The sequence below is a fragment of the Numenius arquata genome, chromosome 1 (assembly GCF_964106895.1).
Source record: "Numenius arquata chromosome 1, bNumArq3.hap1.1, whole genome shotgun sequence".
In the NCBI taxonomy this organism is placed as follows: domain Eukaryota; kingdom Metazoa; phylum Chordata; class Aves; order Charadriiformes; family Scolopacidae; genus Numenius; species Numenius arquata.
Genome location: NC_133576.1, coordinates 29967555 through 29988683, shown reverse-complemented (window position 1 = coordinate 29988683; position 21129 = coordinate 29967555). Strand labels below are relative to the sequence as shown.

The following is a 21129-nucleotide window of genomic DNA, read 5'->3' as shown; positions in this document are numbered from 1 at the left end:
TGGGATAGCTAAGCTAAATGCAGCCTTTATAGAAATACCACCCTTATTTAGTTACTACCTTAATTGACTTACACATCTGGTCTCTTGGACCCCAAACAAAACATTAAATCATTTGATTCTGCTAGAGACCAGAGAAAGCACATTTTACTCCATCATGAAAAAGCTGCTGTAGATTTTTCAGAGCTGCTTAAGTCCTGAAAGTATAACTTCAATTTTTATTCTTGCGCTTATCTTCATTGTCATGAGTTGGTGTCTTTGTGAGAAGCACTAGGTGCTGAAAAGCCTCCTTGCACTGCAGGAGAGAACATGCTGCTATATAAGTGCACTAGATTATGTAAAACTTTTACCAGAATATATGCCAAAACAGGTTTATCAATAAAGAAATCCTTAAGCTATTCCAGAGTTATATTTGCTTTCTACCTCTGCTGCAATGTCCTCAAAAGACCACACATGCCCAGATATTTCTGGATTGACCCAATTTCCCTAGCTGCTCATAACATATGGCAACACTGTCAGTAACCATCATAAAATATATCTAGAGCCAAAAACATGTACAAGAAAATACCCATATATAGACTTTGCACTATATACTGACATATCAATATATCATTTCTTTTTAGCAACACCATGTTCTCATGAGCTTACAACTACAAGACAAGAATATGTAAAACTACTAATTTTCTGTGTGGCTTGGAAAATCTCATAAACACTTTGTCTATCATTGACTTAATCCATGAAGTAAAGACAGCAAAGACTACCACTTATAGCACCTGGTAGTGATGTGAAGAAAATGGATCAGTTAATGTCTTTAGATACTGTAATTTCTGCAAGGTTCCTAGATTATATTTCTTGGGCTGGGGTGACTTGAGAAACAAAATGCTCTTGATAAAATACTATCCCAAAAGGCTGAATCCCAGGATGACCTAACTCTTCAAATCGCCTTTTGATGCAGCACTGTTAGGTGACCATTGGTGATTCCTGTAGTTAAATTCAGTAGTGATGATGAGTTAGAAAAGGAAAATCGGTTCATTCTGATGATACACATTTTCACAGAGCAGAAGGAAAAAGGGAGAATTTCTCAAAGAATGCCAGACAACAAATCAATAGTGTTTGCTGCTCTCCAGCTACAGCATGAATCCCCCCAAAAGCAAGATATAGTATAGGCTGAAGCATCTACAGCAGAATAATGATGGATAGTACTTACAACATATGATAATAGTTTGAACATATATCAAAAGTCAGAAACGTAACCTTAGCAGACTCACAGCTTAAGATTTTAATATTTAAGATGAAAAAAAAAAAAGGTGCGAACTTTATAATCTGTGTGGGATAAAATGCCTGTCAAAGATTTGCTTTGGCACCTGCCTCATCATTTTCATATTTCTCTAACAGTTCATACAAAAAGGGTTTCTGAAATACAGCAGACACTCTTGGGAGACAATCTGACACAACAGGCTAAAGTCTGCATCCACTAGCACAATAGCATCATTGCTTCTCAGTCTACAATTTCCACATTATCTGGGAGGTGCTTATGTACACGGACTATCAGATGTCCAATTAAAACTTAAAGGTGCTGCATATAAAATGCAAACTAAAATGTTTACAGTCATTAAAAAGAAGGCATTAATGTTGTGGTGTTATACGAAACTAAGCAGGCTTTGCTAAAAAACCCCAAACACTACTATTCAGGGCCATGTGATTTTTAAATCAAATATTGGATATAAAACCATTAGTAGCTGACATGTAAAACTGTAATATTCCCATTGGTCTTTAAGAGAAAAGAAAAGCCAAGTCAGTAAGACTTTGTTTTCAAGAAAACATGCAGTTAGATTCTTTTTATGTTGCTGAACACACACAAAACCCAAAAATGTGTCTTTATTGGTACCTGAACATTAATAAATCACATCAACAAATGTGAAAGCAACCAGAAATCGATTGTGAGAAAAATATTATCTTTGGATATTGTTGTAAAGGGACAACTGGTGTTAAGAAAGAAATAGAGTACTTCTGTAAAATGATATTGGAAACACTAGAAACAAACAAAAGAACTGGAACATACATATTGATTACTTTCTGTGATTTTGTTGCTTTGATTTGTGTTTTTTCTGTTTATTGAAGACATACACACAGACTGCATAGTGGACTGAGTAAGTTAGAAAGACATTATTTTAAGGAATACTTAAAACACCAAGGGTAAAACTAACATCTTGTTACAATGTCCTGTAACCTACTCTGTTTTTATTCCTAATGTTATGTGTTGGCTTCTCTTTACACAAAACAGTAGTCTTTCGCCATTAACAATACACAGGCCCCATCTGTTTCTCATTAAATACCTTACTTTTTCTGTAGTGCATTGTTTCTGTGGCAGAACTCTCTGAGAAAAACAGGTTTCATAAATAAGGATTAAGGTAAATTCTCGAAGCCTCCTCAGCTCTGATTCAGCACATTGAAGAAGAAGGGTCAGCGACTGGGGGGCATTTCTTCCTCACTGACTCTTTCTGCTTAGAGTGTCCATGCATCTCCTCATCCTGCACTGCTGAAAGATACCTCAAGCAGCTTGAAACATGAAGGGGCTTTCTCTGCGCACTGTATGTCAGCCAACAGTTGTTTTGGGACAGCAAGAACGAAGGGAAAAAATAGACTTAGACCTCCAAAAGGTAGCTCCGTTCAGCAAAGCCTGTTTAGAAGAAAATGCAAATAAAAACGCAGGGAACAAAAGCAAGTCCCATTTTGTGGACTGCAATATATCAGGGGGAACATTCCACAGGGGTAATTTCCCAGCTTGACAATTCAGTCCATTGGGTAGGCTGAAACATATAAAAACCTTGATGAAAGGCAGTGTAATTGAGAGTAGCAAACTGATTGATTCAGAACATATGTAAAAGAACAGCAAATAAATATATTTTTCTGTAGCAGCTACGTTTTTCAGCTCAAGTCATCACAGCCAGACTTTTCACACAAAGACTTACTACACCATATATCCAGGTTTTAATTTTTGTACATTTTTGCAATTAATGCAATTTTCATATTAATTACTCAAATACAGGCTTTTAGTATATTATGAGTGGTCAGTGCCTTCCTCCACTCAAATACGTGGTTCACAAATGAAAAAGGCTTTTGTTCTATTTTGCCCAAATTCCTACTGAGCCCTGCAGCATGGAGCTTCTCAGAGACACTAAGATCTTACACAGAGCATGAAAACAGGAGTTTGAGTAGGAGAGAGAGACCCTACAAGCATCCTTTCTGCGGGAAAAGTTGGTGCCAAGGATAGAGTTTTGTGTTACAAATAGACAGAAAGGGAGAGGAAGGAATTAAAAACATGCATGTACCTTTAAAGATATTAAAAACATCCAATGTGAGACACATATCTATAGGCTTCATTATTTCTGCTATGTATGTGAATTTCCTAATTTTCTGTTTTGTTTTGTTTTATTTTTGTTTTATCTCATATTCAGTCTTGAATAAAAACACAGTGATATTCCACTGATATTCTGCAGGGCACAGTTCACATTTCATGGCATTTTGCCTGAGTCGTTTTGTATCACAGAAAAAACATTTGATGTTGTACCACAGTACCAAGTAAAACTAGTTATGGCAAATAAATGATCTCACACATTCTTACATTGTCTAAGAAGTAATCTTGTTTTTTATAAGTATATTCCTTGTAAATGTAGGCAATACACTTCTGAGGAACAAACCCTGCATATGCATTGCTTAATCTACATAAATTCATATTTGTATAAAGTTTCTTTAGGTAGAGTGTGACTAGTCCCGGAACTAACATACTATAGGTTTTAGTGCCTAATTGGATTGCAAACTTTTAAAGAGAATGAGAACAGTTATTACTTGAGAGAATGCAAATACGGGTAATCGTACAAAGAACAGCCATTCCTAATCATTTGTGAACAAAACCAGTTTAAATGGGTGTCTGCAAAAAGCAAGTAAATCACGTCACTTATGGGGCCACTGAACAAACAGCCAGTTAGAAAATAAACTCAAGCTCACAGGTTCTTCTTCAGGATTTGTACCCACAGTTGTCTTGAGTTTGCTGTCTTGTAATTTTGGAATAGACAGAAACGCAGCATTATCAACCACTTTCACTTTTGGAAGTCTTCTTTGATTTGATGTTTTTATAGCCCAATATAAAAATCCAAAGAATGTCCTGGAAACATAAAGTACATATTACCCTGAAGGAGCTCTATATAGAGAAAACTCCATGTTTATTATTTTTTCCATTATTTTTCCTACATGCACCCTTTCACAATACAGAAATACCTCCTGGTTGACACTGAGTTCCGGTTCTAAAACACACACACATGTTATCTTGACTTGATTGTGGTATCTTCATCCATTAATCCCTCACATAGATATAATTTTTTCTATGAGTATTCATTGTCATAAGGATTTTTTTTCATCCATAACAAGAGAGCCTGATTTGTTACATCAATAGTCCAACACCATATCTTCATAAAGCAGTAATTACACTGGAGGACAGACCTGAAGCGGGACAGTGATGAATCAGGCAACTGTTCATTTTTAAGGATGTACAAATAACAAACCAAAAAAATGGCACATCAGGAGAATATTTACAATCTATGTTAAAATAAATAAAAATAAAATGAACTAACAACTAAATTCATACTTGTTTCTGTAAAACTATGTTGTATAGAAAAAACATAAAGCCTTCTTTATAAGCAAAGATAAAGGACTTTTTGACTTAAAAAAGTCTTGAGGGTGCCAATGGACTCCTATGTCTGGCTCTCTCTTGAAGCTTTGAGACAGGTATGCACAAGCCTACAGTATCTGTGTAAAAAGAATAAGCCCCCTGTATAACCACATATGTGCAATTCATGATACAGAAAACAAGACTTTTGTAAAAAAATCAAAATTAAAAGGAAAGTTTTTTTATTTTGGCTAAAAGATCTCTCTCAGCCTATACAAGTAGCCCTGAAATGCTGCCATGTTCTAACTTGAACTTACGCAGTGGTAGCCAGATTTTCTGATCCTTCAACCTGCAATCCAAAATGCTCATCTTGCTGAAAGGTACTTTGAAGAGCCACATAACATAAGTCTGAGCGTAGAAATACCAGTTGAGTCCCCAGTTTTCCAAGAGGTACGGACGAAAATCCCAAGGATAGACTAGAATATAGATCACAGCAGTACCAGATTATTCTTTTCCATGGGAAAGCTGGTTGTCCAGGGCTCACTGCCATGTGGGCTGGCAACACTCACAAAAGGTACTGGAAAAGATGCAGCAGATTGGAAAAGCTTAAAAATGCTTAAAAAAATCACAACTGGAGCACCAGAAGAGTATGTGACAAAGAAGGTGGCACAAGGATAAGGCAGAAATGAAATGAACATGAGATAAATAAAAATAAAATAAAATAAAATAAAATAAAATAAAATAAAATAAATAAAGATACTCCCAAGTACATGCCCAGGCAATACAGCATTGCTGTAGTCCCCATTGCTATTCCCTGGAGGGGTAGGGAGTAATTGAGAGTCCTTGCCTCCTTTCCCTTTGCTGGCTGAGGGAAAGGAAGCTGGCAGTGGGATTTCAGATTCACAAGAAGAGGAGAGAGATCACCAAAAGGAAAGCATCCCTTGAAGAAAAAAAAAGGAAACACATAAAGTGCTGTGATTCAAAGATGTTCTTCTTCTATTAGTCAGTAATACATTTGTGTCTGATGTAGCTGCCCACGTCTTGCAGTTTCATTAAGAGTGGGACACAAGACACTATCCCAGCTACAGCTCCAGGCCCTGGAGATAAGTGATGACTATTTGAATCTTCCTTGTGCTGGGAAACAGCCTGAAGATGGAGGAGTTGAATGCAAGTGCAAGGAGGTAAAATCACTGTAAGAGGAACAAGAGAATACTTTACTGTTCTTTTCTAAATCTTGAGATTTTTTTAATCATAGTTTTAGAAGTTTGGAGTTAATAACAGTGCTCTTGGCAGGAAAGCAGACTTGGAGCACTACAAACTACTTATCTAGGTACTGGGTGGTCCTCATGTTCCTGTTTGGAGACGTGTGCCTAAAGATTTCATATATCGCCAAGCAAAGAGGCAGAAGGAGATGAATTATCGGGGAGCCTGACTATCTAAAATAAGGAGAAAAAAGAAAGGACTGCAGTCACTGAGAATTTTAGTAGCATTCCAGTAGAGAACAGTGTTAACTCTTCCATCATCCTTAGGCCATGGCTAAAATATGGACTTACAAATAAAAGAAAATGAAGTTACTCTTGTAGGTTACAGGAAATACATATAATGTTTTAAGACTTGACTGCAAGGTGATTAAAAAGAAATTATCATCAAATAATTTAAAGGAGAATATACACAGGATGGCTTTAACAGATAGTACAGGAAGGCCCACAAAGAGAAACGGGGATTTATCTCTCAAAGTAACTAAGTTACAAAAATAATTTTTTTTTTTTCAGAAATAATAAATTAAAAATAAAGTTTATAAAGATGTATAATTAAAGAGTTTTACAAAAAACTAAAACAAATAGGAGCACACCAATTATGCTTTTTTCCTCTTAATATACGTACTTCAAAACCATTTAAGGGCTCTATTGAAATTGAGGAGTGTCTTACAGAAATGTAATCTCACAGCAGCTTCACTGAGTATCTATCATATGGTACACTCTACATTGAAATTCAGTTCAATTTCATTCAAATTTATTAAAGGTCAAAAGTTGTGGGACATCAAATATTCCAAATTTTAATTACTCTGAAATCCTTATGCTTTTATGAATCAATGTCATCTTACTTCAATTTCTACCATAAAATCTTACTGAGGCAATTTTAAAATAAAAGTTCATTTTATCCTCATAACTTAGACAAATTAAAGTTCTAAGTAAATTTATTTCTTGACATAAGAGATCATTTCCTAGATCCTACAGACAGTATGATGAAAGTGGGACACTGAAGTTAATACTACAGATTGAGTAGTTTGCATGAGAAATTGCAAATTAGTTAAATGGTAGCAGCATAAGTAGTTTGTTTTATGCCCTTCTAGATTCTCTTTTTTTCTCCTTCTTATCTTTCCTTTCCTTTTTCTTTACTTTCCTTCCCTTCAGCCTTCAGCTATTTAACTGGCACTTTTTTTGTTTGCTTCCAATTCTCTCTTCTTTTTCTTCCTTCCCAAATCTCTCCTTCTTTTCTTAATCTCTCTTTTCACCATTCTTCTAAGTTTCTTATCAGCTGCATCTACTCAAGAAGAAAAAAAGTCTCCAGCATCTCAAGGCAACTATCTTTTCTGTTCATAGCTCTTTTTAGATACAGAGTTACTCGACATTAAAACGTCTGTGATAAAAAGCTATCCTCTAAGACAGGATTCTGTGAAACAAGACTTCTTAAAGAAATACAATTATGTGAAACCAGAAAAAAATTATTTTGAAAGTGGCCTCAAGGTTAAGAAAGGCTGTATCAAACCTTTCTGGTCACATTTTGACACCAAAGATCACTAAATGCTGTTTAAAGCTTCCAGTAAAGAATGCAGTGCAAGATGATAATATTAATAGGCAAACTTACACATTTAAATTATTTGATACATGTCAGAGTTAAATACTGTAACAAAAGAGCAAATTTGAACACCAAAGACTACTCTGTAGCAGTTCAAGAAGAACAAATTTTTATTCTTTTCTGTAAGATAAGGACCTTGCTGGTTTCTTTAAAAGAACACTTATTTTTAGCAATCTAAAGCAGTTGTACTCAACCTTAGTTTTTTTTACATCAAATCAGAAGAGTTCAGCTGAGCAGAGAAATTCATCTCTTGTCTATGGCATGCTCCCAGCAGCTATTTGTCTGGGGAGCCCAGTGGTCACTCTCATGCGGAGAGACGGGCAAATGGCCAGGGACGTGCCCGGGTGGTGTTGCATTAGGGCCAATGGCTCCCCAGTAAGTTGATGATTGTGGAGCAATACATCTGCCCTAAACCTCATTCTTAAAATCCTCCTGGAAAAAGCACATCTGGGACCACTGCAGCACACGACACCGCTGGATGGCACTAATTGCAGTTCTCTGTCTGGAGAGCTCCTTACCTCCAGCCTGCGCGAGAGCTGGGCATGGGCTGGGCTGGACACACGCCGTTGGTCTGTGCACCCAGCACAAAGCCTGTGCTCCTCACCTACAGGTGCTGGACCTGTGGTGCCGGCAGAGGTTGCTCTCTTCTGACATCCGGTGCAGCCATAGGTGTGTGGAGCACCAGGCAGGGACAGGCCACTTCAGGGGGTCTCAGGAAGGGTGGGTGTCCCACCTCCTCCCAGTCACAATCAATGTGTACGTACTGGGCTTGCAGCGCTAAACTGTGGTGCTGGGTCTGGTTTGAAGTCGGAGATTATTTTTTTCATGGAAACAGCAGGGAGACTTAACATGTTCTTAACACTGTAAGCAAAGATGTTTTTAAAAGCATTTCAGCCATAAGACATTCCTCCATACTTCTTTCAGGATCACCGTTGATGCTTCACTATTTAAGCATATTTATATTTGAGGCGGTAACATTACTGTCAAACCCAAAAGTGTTTCTTTTATGAATCTGCACAGATAAAGCCACATACTACATTTCTTTTCCTTCTTACAAAAACTATTTGAAGGATGTATTTATTTGATAGTCAAGTATAAACCATGGAATAACCATTGCAATATTTAACCCCCATGCATGCTTCAACTTGTTTAAATTGCAATGAGCCTAAGGAAACTTGGAAAAAACCAGCTAGATTTTACATTAACAGATTTAGGACAGTGTTTCTTTATCAATGGAAGATAGGTAAAAATTATGAGCATTAAATACCATAATAACAAAACAACCAATCAACTAACCAACGAACAGCACCACAACATTTTTAGCTGAAAATATTTGAGCAATTTCAGCATGTGTACTCTACCTAGAAAACACTGGATTAGGACTAACTGAGAAATGACTAATACGCTGCTGATGGGCTTTTAGCACCATAACAGCAGATTGTTAAAGCTTTTAACAGGGTAAAGTAGCTCTGTATGTACCTACATTAAATGTTAGACTGATGACTCAGCACTAGCTGAGTCATATTGAAATACTAAATATGCTTAAGGTACCAGTTCGAACCCTGAAGCAAGCAAAGTATTTTTAATTCAAGAAGTAAATTATGATTACCATTATAATTTGAAGGAAATTATTTATTCACTGGAAGCTGCTCTGAATACTGAAAGTTATTAGAGGAAATTATTTCTATTACTTTTTACCACACACTACAGGAATTTTAAAACTTTCTGTCCCCATAAATCTCTTAATGGATTGAAAGTTTTAATTATTATCTCCTGCTAAATAAATCTGAAAAATGAAAGACATTCACTGTCCAGAGGAAAAAAGGTACTTCTTTATAGGGAGATGGCAGTAGAAAAGTATCACAATTATTTAGTGATATTTTTTGCTATTTTATATAAGTATATACATATTTACTTTCTAAAATTAAAATTCTTACCAACATTAGGAAAAAATACTTTTATACAGAAATTTACATATGGATAGATTAGATTAACAAATACTTTGACATTTTTCTTACATTTCCTAATTCAATATATTCTATGACTATCTTGACAGTTTTGAAATCCAGAAGAATATCACATATAGGCTGACTTTTGGGGGGGGTTCTGGTTGACAGATTTATTGTTAAGGAAACCTTGATAACCTTACTACCTTTTTTCTCCTGAACTGCGTATTCTATGTTTAGCTTGTGTATAATTTATGCTTTTGAACAAGACACAAAGAATATCATATTTATACAATAAGATCATAATAAGGATAAAAATGCTTTATAAGAGATTATCATTACTATGCAAAATATTTATACTATTTACCACCTCAGTATTAGCTCTATCCTCTATTCAGAGACCTTTATTGTCAAATAAGCACTTCACTTTTTACCCTCTTTTTCTATCAGTTTGAGTTGTAAAATATTTTGAACATTAAATTCAATATTCACAAATGCACAACACATTCTGCTCTATAGTGACAGTCTGAATCCTGTAACTGTGGTTTTTCTTTCTTGATCATCATTTTGCCTAAGTAAAATTCCTCCAAAGGAACAAGGTACACACACATGCATACTGTCAGCCCACAGAAGGCATGCAAACTGTTTATATTCTAAGTTTCAGCCATAAAAGTGTGAAGTAAAAGTCAGTCCTTTCTCAAGAGTCAGTCCTACTGTGAGACCTTCTCTTTCAGATGTTTTCCTAGCACAAAATTTCTTTTAGAAATATTAAAATTCCATGAAAATCAGTTCTTCACAAAAAACAACTAAACTATAGGAAATTTTTATAATCACCCATTTTCTGCAAGAGTATATTTTGTCCCAGAATGCTCAAGTGAGAAAGCTATGAAGCTTTTAGAAAAAGTACGTATGTATATATTACATACATGTACGTATGTATGCATGTGTGTGTATATATATAACTTCCAAAGAACCAGCAAGAACAGGTATCCCTGTTCTTTACTAGTGGTACATCAGTGTAATTCCTAATAATAACCATGGTTAAATGAAGACTATGGCCTTAGACATTCCTAGTGACAAATACAGTAAACAAGACGACGATGCTGATCTCAAGCTCTTTGCCTATAATGCAAAACTAATTGAACAATAGAAAGAATAGTTTTAACATCTTGTAAATTCTTAAAACTTCATAATTCGATTTCTACCAACAATAAAAAAACACGTTTCTGCTTCAGCAATTCACTCATTGACAACTTTAAATTCTGACCTTTACATATGACATTCAAAACTTGCCCAGAAAATGACAATTTTATTCTCAATGAAAAAATATATTTTATTCACAGAGTAAGCAAACCATTTTGATTAAAATTTCCTAACAAAGAAAATTACATATTGTACAGTAATGAATATACAAGGTTATAAATGTTGGAAAATATGCATTTACAGTCTCCAATGTTAACATTATATGCAGTATATAGCAATTACTAATAACCATGGTATTACTCTATAATATAATTTTTCCGAGGGATAGTAAGGCAGTCTTAATACATTGCTGTTTCAGTATCAAAAGAACAATAAGATTTCTTTGTATTATTTCCCACAATCATAAGCACGTAAGTTGTAAAATACAGGCATTCAAACAATAATCATTGGTTTTCTTAAAAATAAACTGAATAGAAAAAAGTAGTAACATGTGCCATAAGAAGACACCATAGCGTAAGCAATTGAGCAATATCTTTTATATATTTAAACATTTTATATGTTGAATATTACCTCCAAAATTACCTCCCTGCCTCCCCCCCCGCCCTGCCATTATAATGAAAAGTGCAGATGCATATAGGAATAAATCCCCTTATTTTTCTTCCATACTATTTTTGTTGCAGTTATCTTTGTCAGAAATTGTAATTTCTTCCCACTCTCCCCAAATCTGATTTTATTCATTTGAGCTGTGGTGGAGCAGAAACTAGGCTACAACATTTCCAGCTCCAAGACACTTCTATGGGAAAATAAAGAACAAAGTTTTGTCCAGGAAGGTGGAAGCTCAGCTAAAGCAAACACCACTCATAAAGTTTTATTGTGGTCCTTGCTGGACCACTTTGGTCCTGCCCTTGAGACGCATGGCTAGAACCTGGATCACGATGACTTTTCTGGGCAACTCATAATGCCTCTTAATATACCAGACTCCTAAGAAATGCAAAGTTATTCTTTTTGAAGATCACTTGGAGCAAAAGTATTTTGAAATCTCTCTATACTGTAAATATAAAATACTTTTAAAGCATTGCTATAGTGCTACACCTGAACGCCTTAGCGAAAATTCCTGTTAAGAGACGCAGAAACCAGCCATGTCCCATTTCATTTAAAGTCATATTTTTCGGATTGGGTTATGAAATTTAAGTGTAACCCAATTAAATGAACATACATATTACATAATCACACACCTTCTCAGAGTATTTTTTATCAATATTTTAACTGTGATGTGCAAAAATAACCCAGCAAGAGAACACCTTTGAGTACTCTGTCACTTGACATGCAAATATATAACAATAATGGCAATCGACAAAGAATCAACCAACTACAATTACATAACATTCTGGCTTTCTCCTTTCTCATAAAGGAGGAGCTTGCTACTTCCCATAGCATCCAGCTCTGCATGATAGCTGCATTCTGCTGCTGGAGAAATTTATTTGCATCATGAATAGCAAAGCCAAACGGTACACAAATCAAATGGAATTCCTGTAAAATCTCTCTTGCCCAGCAGTTGTTCTTAGTATGAATATTGCTAATATTTAAATACAAAGAACATTAAGGTCTGATCCAAACACCTTCTGTTAATTTCAAGACTTGCTTCAGATTCACATCTTTTAACACATTCAACAACTGATCTCTCCAAGCAATTAAGTATCACGATATCAATATGATATGAAAACTAATTTACATCCTTGTTTCTCCTTTAGCCAAATATTAGCAATTTGCTAATGTGACAGATTGAGAGTCCCCTGTCCTGAGAGAAGAAAGAAAGCAATTTGAATCTGCAGATAACTACATATGACATCAAATGACCTATTATAATTGCAACACAATTACCAAAAGATGTGGTGCTCTTAAACTCCTATATCTTTGTGTAATTTATTCATCATGGCTAAAAGTCACCCCAAACTGATTAACTTCAGTAATACTTCTGTGAAACATTAATATCTATATCTCCACCTATTTCAGTTCTTCATAGAAAATAATTCACACTAAATACCCAGAATCGCAAACTTCCAAACACCTGAACATCAATGAATCAAAACTGAAAATACAGTATTTTTACCCTGGGCACTGGCTTTTCTCATAAAAGCTAGTACTTAAAAAGATACACAAATATATATTTTAGAAGACCTTTTTACTGAGCAAAAAGCACACCTTGGAAAAAATTCTGTCAACGTATTTCAGGTCTTATTAGATTTGTGCCTTAGTTTCCACATCCATTAAATTAAAGGGCTCTTTTAGTCATAATCAGTCAATATGTTTAAATATTTACAAGCTGTAGGATGTTATATTTATGCATCACTTACGCACAAATTAACAGCCTGCTAGTTTGGGCAGTGTATTTTTTTTAGATGTAAATTGCTTGTAAATGGATGAGGCAGTGCTCAGTTCCACTCAGTCCAGCACCTCTTTTCTTAATGCTGCTGATTTGGGGGACCAAGTGAAGTGGCAGATTTATTGATAGGTATGTCTGTACTTTAGGAAAAACAAGTGTTACTCAAGCTGCAGATCGGCTTCCAGACGACATGACTGTCAAGATAATACCCACCCCAAGGATACCAACCCCTACAAGTTCTGGTTATTTTAGGGACCTCCATCATATATATTTTTCCAATCAACCACATCACATTTAGCTGAATTAAACTGAAAACCTCAATTCAATTTTCAATACTCCTTTCCCTTATTGTAATCTAGGTACTTCAAAAAAAAAAAAAGCAAAAAATCACACACATAATGATAATAGTATATTGCCCATCACAGTCATGCTTATTTATAAATAGCTGGACAGGAATAAAGAAGAATCTCAGCAAGAACTGAGTTGCCCTTTACATGAAAATAATCATCTGGCTCTTTCAGTCCAGCAACTGTGTATGCAGTAGGAAGTCTCACTGCCAAACATTATCATGACTCATCTACTTTCCTTTTCCATTACTACTGTTCTTTTCTCTTTTTAAGTGCAGTATGGATAAATCCTACACAAGCTGCAATGCTGCATTAAATCCCCCTTTCTAAATCTGTAGATTTTAAACTGCAGTTACCCATTTGCATCCATAAAGTTACCCAGTATAATCACCGTGGTTACAAGGTTCCTTCACACAAACAGTATATCTGTAAAATTTGCTACCGTTATCAATGCTAACATTTGAAATAGTGTGAAAAACGGTTAGACGATAAATAGAAAAGGTTGAGCTGACTGTAGCCTGGAAGTCTCCCAACTCTCTGGAAACAGAGGAGTTAATCATCCCAGGCAGCTGGGAAAGCTCGCAGTGAAAGACAGGACTGTACTGCAGATGTGTGGAGCGTACAGAAGGTGTGGCCCATCCTTTCTGCATGCATATTTAAATACCTAAAATTATACGGCCTTAAGATTTATTAAAGAATAACCTCCTGGAGAGGAAGAATTACACAGCCAAACGAGGCCTAACGCATTTCTTCAAAACAGAGAGCCGAGAAGAAGAGAAGGAAAAGCCTGGGTTACTCACGGTTCTTTTCACCTCTCCACCTTGACCCCGCTTTTATTCTAGGCGAGACGTCCGCAGCAGCAGTTATGTCTACTAGCCCAAGCAGCAGCAGCACTGACAGCACAGCCATGCCAGGTAACAAACAAAAATAAATCACCTCTACCTGGAGTACCGATAAAGATGAATTAGAAGACTTTCCTTAGGAATGAATAATTGGAGCTAAGAGCACTTACTCAGCAGTGGCAGAGGGAGATGTAAAATCTAATTCCTGCGAGAAATGTTCATTAAAAATTGTATTTCCATTGCATTGCTTATTTCCTTTATCCATGGAATTTAAAAACAGAAGAGTCGTAAAGGTTTCCCCCAACCAGGAGCCTCTGGCGCTCGGATGCCGGAAAAGATGCACCAGCAGCTTTCTGTGGTCCCTCAGAAGCCACTGGCTCCTCACCTGCCTCTGCCACCTCTCAGCCCTTCCCGATGTTTATCAACATTCCCCACAGCACCCTAGCAGGGGACACAGCCGGGTTGAAACTGGAGGAGTTTTTTCTCCTTCACTTGCATATTTTGCTGCAGTTGCAGAGAGCTGATGGCTCAGAACGTTTTAATGTTGCCACTCAAAACTCATTACATTTATCTATGGGTGTAAAATCACAGTTTGTAAAGCTTCATACCCCTCCTCACAAAGGGGGGCAAGGGAAAGGAGGAAAAAGGATAAGATTTTAGGATAAGAAAGAAAGGTTTAAAAAATAAAATAATAAACTTTTTTTTCTTTCTTAAATCTGTTCAATAACTCTATCTCTTATTAAGCACAAATATCTCCTATTTCTAGGGAAAATAATATGAAGAATACTACCTCTGGCCCAGGTTTTTGTCAGCAGACCCTGCATGAATGCACAGTTCACTGACAGTAAAAGAAGCTCTGAGAATTTATGCACAGAATCTATGTTACCTAACAAACCTTCACCCTCCAGCCCAGCAGCCTCTGGGCAGCACCCTCCCCCTGGAAGCAACCTCCAGTGCTTGCATCGTTCACGGCAGTAGTGTTGGAGGATATTTAACCCCCTTCCTATCAGTGCCAGGGAGCTGGATCAGAAACTTCCCTGTGGTGACTGAAACAGTCTCAAGGCAGAACTGTAACAAAAATTGCCTGCTAACCCTTTCACCACAGTCATGAAATCATCCCACGCGACCTGTGGAGGCCCAAGAAAGCTTCATCCTGAGAGCTGAAAATCACTATGATTGGACCAGAGTGCCTTTTACTCATGATGACAGAGGACTTCAGTCTGGACAAAGTCTACATTAATATTCAATAAAAGAAATTGCAATTGTTTTTTAGCACCATAAGCATCAGCCTCAGGAATACTTACAACTGTAACTTACTTATACGATGGTGAAACTTATTTTCTTACTAGAACAGCAATGAATTAGCATTCCAGAAGCTGATCTTCTGCCTCCCCCATTACCTATTGGCTGTTGTGTAGATGCTATGGCTATAACTGAGCTGCAGAATTCAGGAGCTTTTTGAATAAATTACTGGAATTAGTTTCTAGATACAACTTCAGTTACAAAGAAAGGAAAGACAAAGTAAACTATTTTAGTCTTAATAATGCATCTATTAATGTGGAGTGTTCACAGCCACTGCTCTTTATGAAATCTGAGCTCAAAATGATTAGTTCTATTTAAACACTCCACAGTCACCAGTTAAAGCGTGACCATCTGAAGACATTCATCTCTAGAAGTTCTCATGTTAGTGATGATAATTTTCCAAAAGAGGCCAGGAGCAATTTTTTACCTAAAGTTGTCAGACTTCAGATGACAGCAGCGATACTGTATCGGAAAGTTTTCCATGACTATTAAAGTAGTTATGCTCGAGTTCTTTAAAAAGGAATTCTCTGTTTCTTTATTTGGACTAGTTGGAGAAATTAGGAAGGGAAATGTGCTCTTATTTCAATTTAGGCTAACTACGTTCAGTACAAAAAAAGAGGCATTTGCAGCACAGGATGTAAAGAACCGGCGATCTGTCAAATCTCTCACATTACACATTTGCAAGTAGTCTTCGGCTTCAATCTGACCCCAGTAGGCCCCGCTTGGCTGTTGCCCCTGTGCAGATGACCAGGAGGGGGTGGTTTCCACATATGGACCCAGTACTGTGTCTGGGCAGGGAGAGACTCGCCACCTCCTCGTCTCAGTGGAAGTTCCCGATGAAGAGGTTTCATTCCTTTGCCATCATTTTATTCTACAGGAATCACATGTATGGGCTAAAGAACAATGGAGCATCAGTCCCATAACTCCATCAGGCCTTTGCCCCCTAGCAAAAATAACTCCTATGGTAACATACAGCATTAAAAGAAATCATTAGGAATTTCAGATTACCTTTTTTTTTAAGCACGTTCTAACTGCACATCCTTCACCATCTGAACTCACTCTCTAAAGACGACTCATCATGTTGCTGGTTACGTAAGGCACCTGAATGCCTTTTTAAATGACAGCTGCAGCGTCGAGCACCAAAACCAAAAGGCTTTGTAATCTTGCAGTTGGCAGTGCACTGTCTGAAGGACAGAAGATAAAGATTTTCCAGAAAAAAAGAAAAAAAAAAAAAGGGAACGTATGGAATTCCAGAATGAGCTACTCAAAATGAATCCCAGCCAAAAGCTTGAGCTGCCTCACAGAAGAAACCCCTGCCTTGTACCTAATGCTTGTTATCCTTTGTTTGGTCCCAGATTCAAACTTCATTGACCTTTGTGCTGCACATCAGACTGGTGTTCCAGCAGATATCTGCTGAGCTCTCAAGCCACATGGTTTTGGTTGGTATGTAATCTAACACAGAGTGTATGGAAAGTTTCAGAACTGTATGCCAGACGGGCTTTTATCTTACAAGACTAATGGAAGAGTACCTTTACAGACACAAAACCTGCATGGACATTTTTCCACAGGTTGTATCCATTTTTCCTGTCACAGAAGAAGAAGCTGTTGCCTTCGGAAAAGCTGCCCTGTATTCTCATGGATGTGAAGGGATGCCTGAAACAGCATCTCGTAAATAGCCATTTATTCTCTTCATTCACACCAAAAATGCAGTCAGACAGGGAAAACTTATCACCAAAAAAGCTTTTATATCACTTTGACTAACAGAGTGCCTCATGCACGGTGCTGCTGGTTAGCAGGATAGTGGACAATTACTGACACAGAAGCAATGCCGGTCTGCTTCCTTCACCACTGGCATAAGAGCAAGTAAAACTGATTAAGCATCCAGAGGTGTGAAGCCCAATAAAAGGTGGCCTGCGCCTATGTGATTCGGTGTTTTATAGCTCATTTAACCAGTTTCAGTTTCTGCTGTATAATTTCTGCTCATGTGAGTTCCTTAGCAATTTGAAAGCTTACTCAAAAGCTATGTAATTAATTCTGGAATTAGCGATGTGGACAACTTTATCAGAGATGCAGTGGACCACCTGAAGCTGTTACATCAAGACTGGATGCCTTTCTGACTTATATGTTGCAGCTTAGTCAGAAGTTAAGGACTAAAAGATAAATTTACAAAATGAATTTATGGTCTGCGTTATGCTAGTTCTATCTAGCTTTAATATATATCATTCTCTAAAATCTTTAGACATGTTTAATTTCTTTTCTCCTCAGCTTTCATTATGCCCCAGCCTTTTAATTTCTGTTTTAGTGTGTCATAGATAAAAGTCACTAGCAATTTACTGCACAGTTCTTTCCTTGGATCAGATATCTTCCAAAGCGCTTTTTATCCATAAAGGGCAGAACTTTTTCTAAAGTTCTCTCTCCCTTCATTAGAGACTTCACTTTTACCTTCTTCTAAAGGGCAGCAGAGCTCTCTGCAGCATCTTGGCACAGCCTTCCAGGAAGGGTTTGAAAGAACTTTCCTCTCCTGTGCACAGGGATACTTCATTTATTGAGCCATGATGAAAGGTACAGCCTCTCTCACTGGGAGCCTGCAAGGCTGTGAGGTCGGCCCTCTCGTGCACAGCAGTCCTTCTCCACTCTCCTCAAAGCCAAAGCCGCTTCCTTACACCAGGACCTCTCTGCCACCTCTTCTGAAGAACCCATCATTGTGTTGGAAACTGATGATCTGGTAAGGTTTTTTTTTCACAGAGGTCATGCGCTGCTTTAGTGCTGAGAGAGGACAGACTGATGAGGAAGAGCCTGGCCACCGTAGCCTGGGCTCATGAGTCATCCTCTCCTGAAAGTCACACTAAGACTGGGTCAAATCATAAGTAAGGGTGTCTATTGCTCTCTCCCTGCCTTATCATGAAGGCTAACGAGCAGCCCTTTACAGTCCTTGATTTTAAGGCACCTCTATCAAGTTTGCAAAACAAAGCAGGTCTCTATTTCTGCAGTACAAGTCGTACTTAAACCGCTGCTACAACAGTTCTTACATAGCCTTTGATGCATTTCTGCAACAGTCTCCCATTTCAGAAGACTAAGTCTGGTGACTATCAGAGAGCCTCTGTGAGGCAGTCATAGAGAAACCTTAAGGCATGACAGGATAACAGTTACAGAACTCATTAAAACTAAAATTACCCAAGTTTTATTTTGCAGCCCCTATGACTCTAAGAACTCTCGGGAGATCAACTCAGATGCAGCAATGTTTGCCATGAAAACAGTGCAATACCGTGAAGTGAACGGCACACTCACATAATTCAGCAGCGTGCGTGGGGACCAGAGCTAAACACCATGTTACCCCTGCAAGCCTGGGGAAATGGTAAAGTTCCCAGATGAGCTTGGTAGGGGTTCTTTTTGTTTTGCTTGTAATATAGAAGTATTAAATACACCAACCAAAGGATCCTGAGACTTTCTGTAATTCATTGAGAGTATAAAAACATGCCTACATTTTTTTTATCATCCAAATGCATGCCCTAGGATGCAAAATTTACCATCCTAGTAACATACCCTTTACCTTTTCTGTTTACGTATTGAACATCATCAGTGCACTTGGCACCGTATAAACATATAAATTGACAGTATCTCTCCGGTAAAGACTTTATGGTCTAGCACAACTGTGTCTTAAAAGTTGTCACTTGTATAAGGGCACATGTTTGTTTGTTTCTTAATTTCCTCACTTTTTAATTTAAATTCTCAACCATAACATTACACATTTTGCTAGCAACTTTTAAATTCTTGGTGGTAGAGGAAAACAAAAGCATGCTGCATAAATAGATACATACATACAAATCTTTAAGTGCATGTACATGCATCTATGTGTACATACTTCTGCTAATAAATTCACAAACATATAAACAGAGCAAGAGTTGCACAATTAGAAAATTAATTTTGATACATATTATTTAATTTTGATTGAAGTAACGTTTGAGTAAACTAATCCTGGTTTGGGTCGACTAGCCTTACATATATACCCATTTATTGTACACAATTAACATGGAATAAAGTTCCTCTCAATGAAAATTTTAAAAGAGATGATCTGCCTTTTTGAGGAAAAAAATATAATTTTCTTACCCATGTGCCTAATCAATTTGCCGTCTATCCTCATGCCCTCAAGGTAACAGATTTATTTATTTATTTATTTAGTGCGAAGGTCTGAGGCTATCAAGTATAAAAGAGACTACAAAACACATACAGAGATCAAAGAATATTACCAGACTTGTTTTTTCCATCTGGCTACAGAAGAGTAGGCATTAGACAATGTAAAGCTAAGTCAGCAACTACTGTGTATCTTACAAGAAATTCCACATTGCTGGCCTAACTAGTATGAAAAGAGCAAAAATTATGAGTGTATTTTTTTCTTATCTCATAACACATAATTTTTTCTCTTTGTTTGCAACAGACACTTTAAGTTCATTGGGAAGTCAATGAAAGAAAAACTGACGCATAAACATGTAACAGAGAAGGGGTTTTGTTGTTATTGTTAAGAATGCAAAGTAAGTTCCTATGAGCTCTCTCCAAACTTGCACTCAGGCAAAAATAACCAGCCTTCCTAAAAAAACCAGACATCTGAGCTATCGTAACTGGCTACATGGGAAAACACCTCTTGAGGGCTGCTATTTGAGCTGGAGGTGGCTAACATCCTTCATACCATGGTATCCCAGGAGAATTTATGTATTTACGGTCACCGTTCAAAAAAAAAAACAAACAAAAGTAGCCAAATGGCTAAGGACCAGAAGAGCATGGCACACCCATCCCAGCTGAGGTAGGTTATCTGAGTGATGCTGATGCTGCTGTATGCTACTAAGTCAAGTTCCTTCTTCTCTACCTTCCTCTACGGGCACAAATGGCTTCTATACAATATGCAATACAAATTTGCTGTTTCCTTAAATGTAAAAAGTACAAGCAGACTCTGAATCACAATACCCCATTTAGTCAAGAAAGCATGACTTTCACAAAAGTCTCACACCTCAATACCCCTTGTTAGCTCTGGTACTAAATCTTCATTTCAGAAAAACACCCGAGTACCTCGCAAGAGCCCTCAGGACCCTTACGCAAGCTTGCATTAAAATATAGCATCTTGGTCTTTTACTGGTTAGACCCCAAACATGTAGTCATAGCATGGTTTCTTATAATGTTTATTTAGGATTTTTATGTGTGACTGTACAACTAACAGATCTACACAGTTCTATGTGAACTAGTATGTCACCATGGCCAGTGTTTTATGTTAGCAAAAATGAGAAGCTGTATGAGACTACCGCAAGAATGCTTCCCAGATCATGTTGATAGTAAAATTTTACAAGACAATGTTGGTGCATTTAACATCAAACTTATGGATTAAATATGTCCCCAGCACATTTAATGTATGCAAGTTATTTATCATTACATGTTCTAACAAACTAGTAATCTTTATCCTATTAATTCAGGCAAATCTAGGAGTGTTAACTGAGTGTTGGAGAATTATAAGGCTATGTTCAGACAAAAATAAACACAAGAAAACTAAAATGAATATTGTTTAATGTAAAAATATGCCATCCTACTTAGCTCTCAA

At 37.0% G+C, this 21129-nt stretch overlaps 1 protein-coding gene across 1 annotated transcript in view; it reads right to left on the bottom strand.

The window, feature by feature from the left end:
• The window catches only part of ROBO1 (roundabout guidance receptor 1), a 531127-nt gene extending 516817 nt beyond the window's left edge, over positions 1-14310 (bottom strand). The window contains exon 1 of the mRNA XM_074148742.1: positions 14202-14310. Within this exon, the coding sequence (XP_074004843.1) occupies positions 14202-14310 (109 nt within the window). The remainder of the gene's footprint in view (positions 1-14201) is intronic.
• Positions 14311-21129: the final 6819 nt, after the last annotated feature.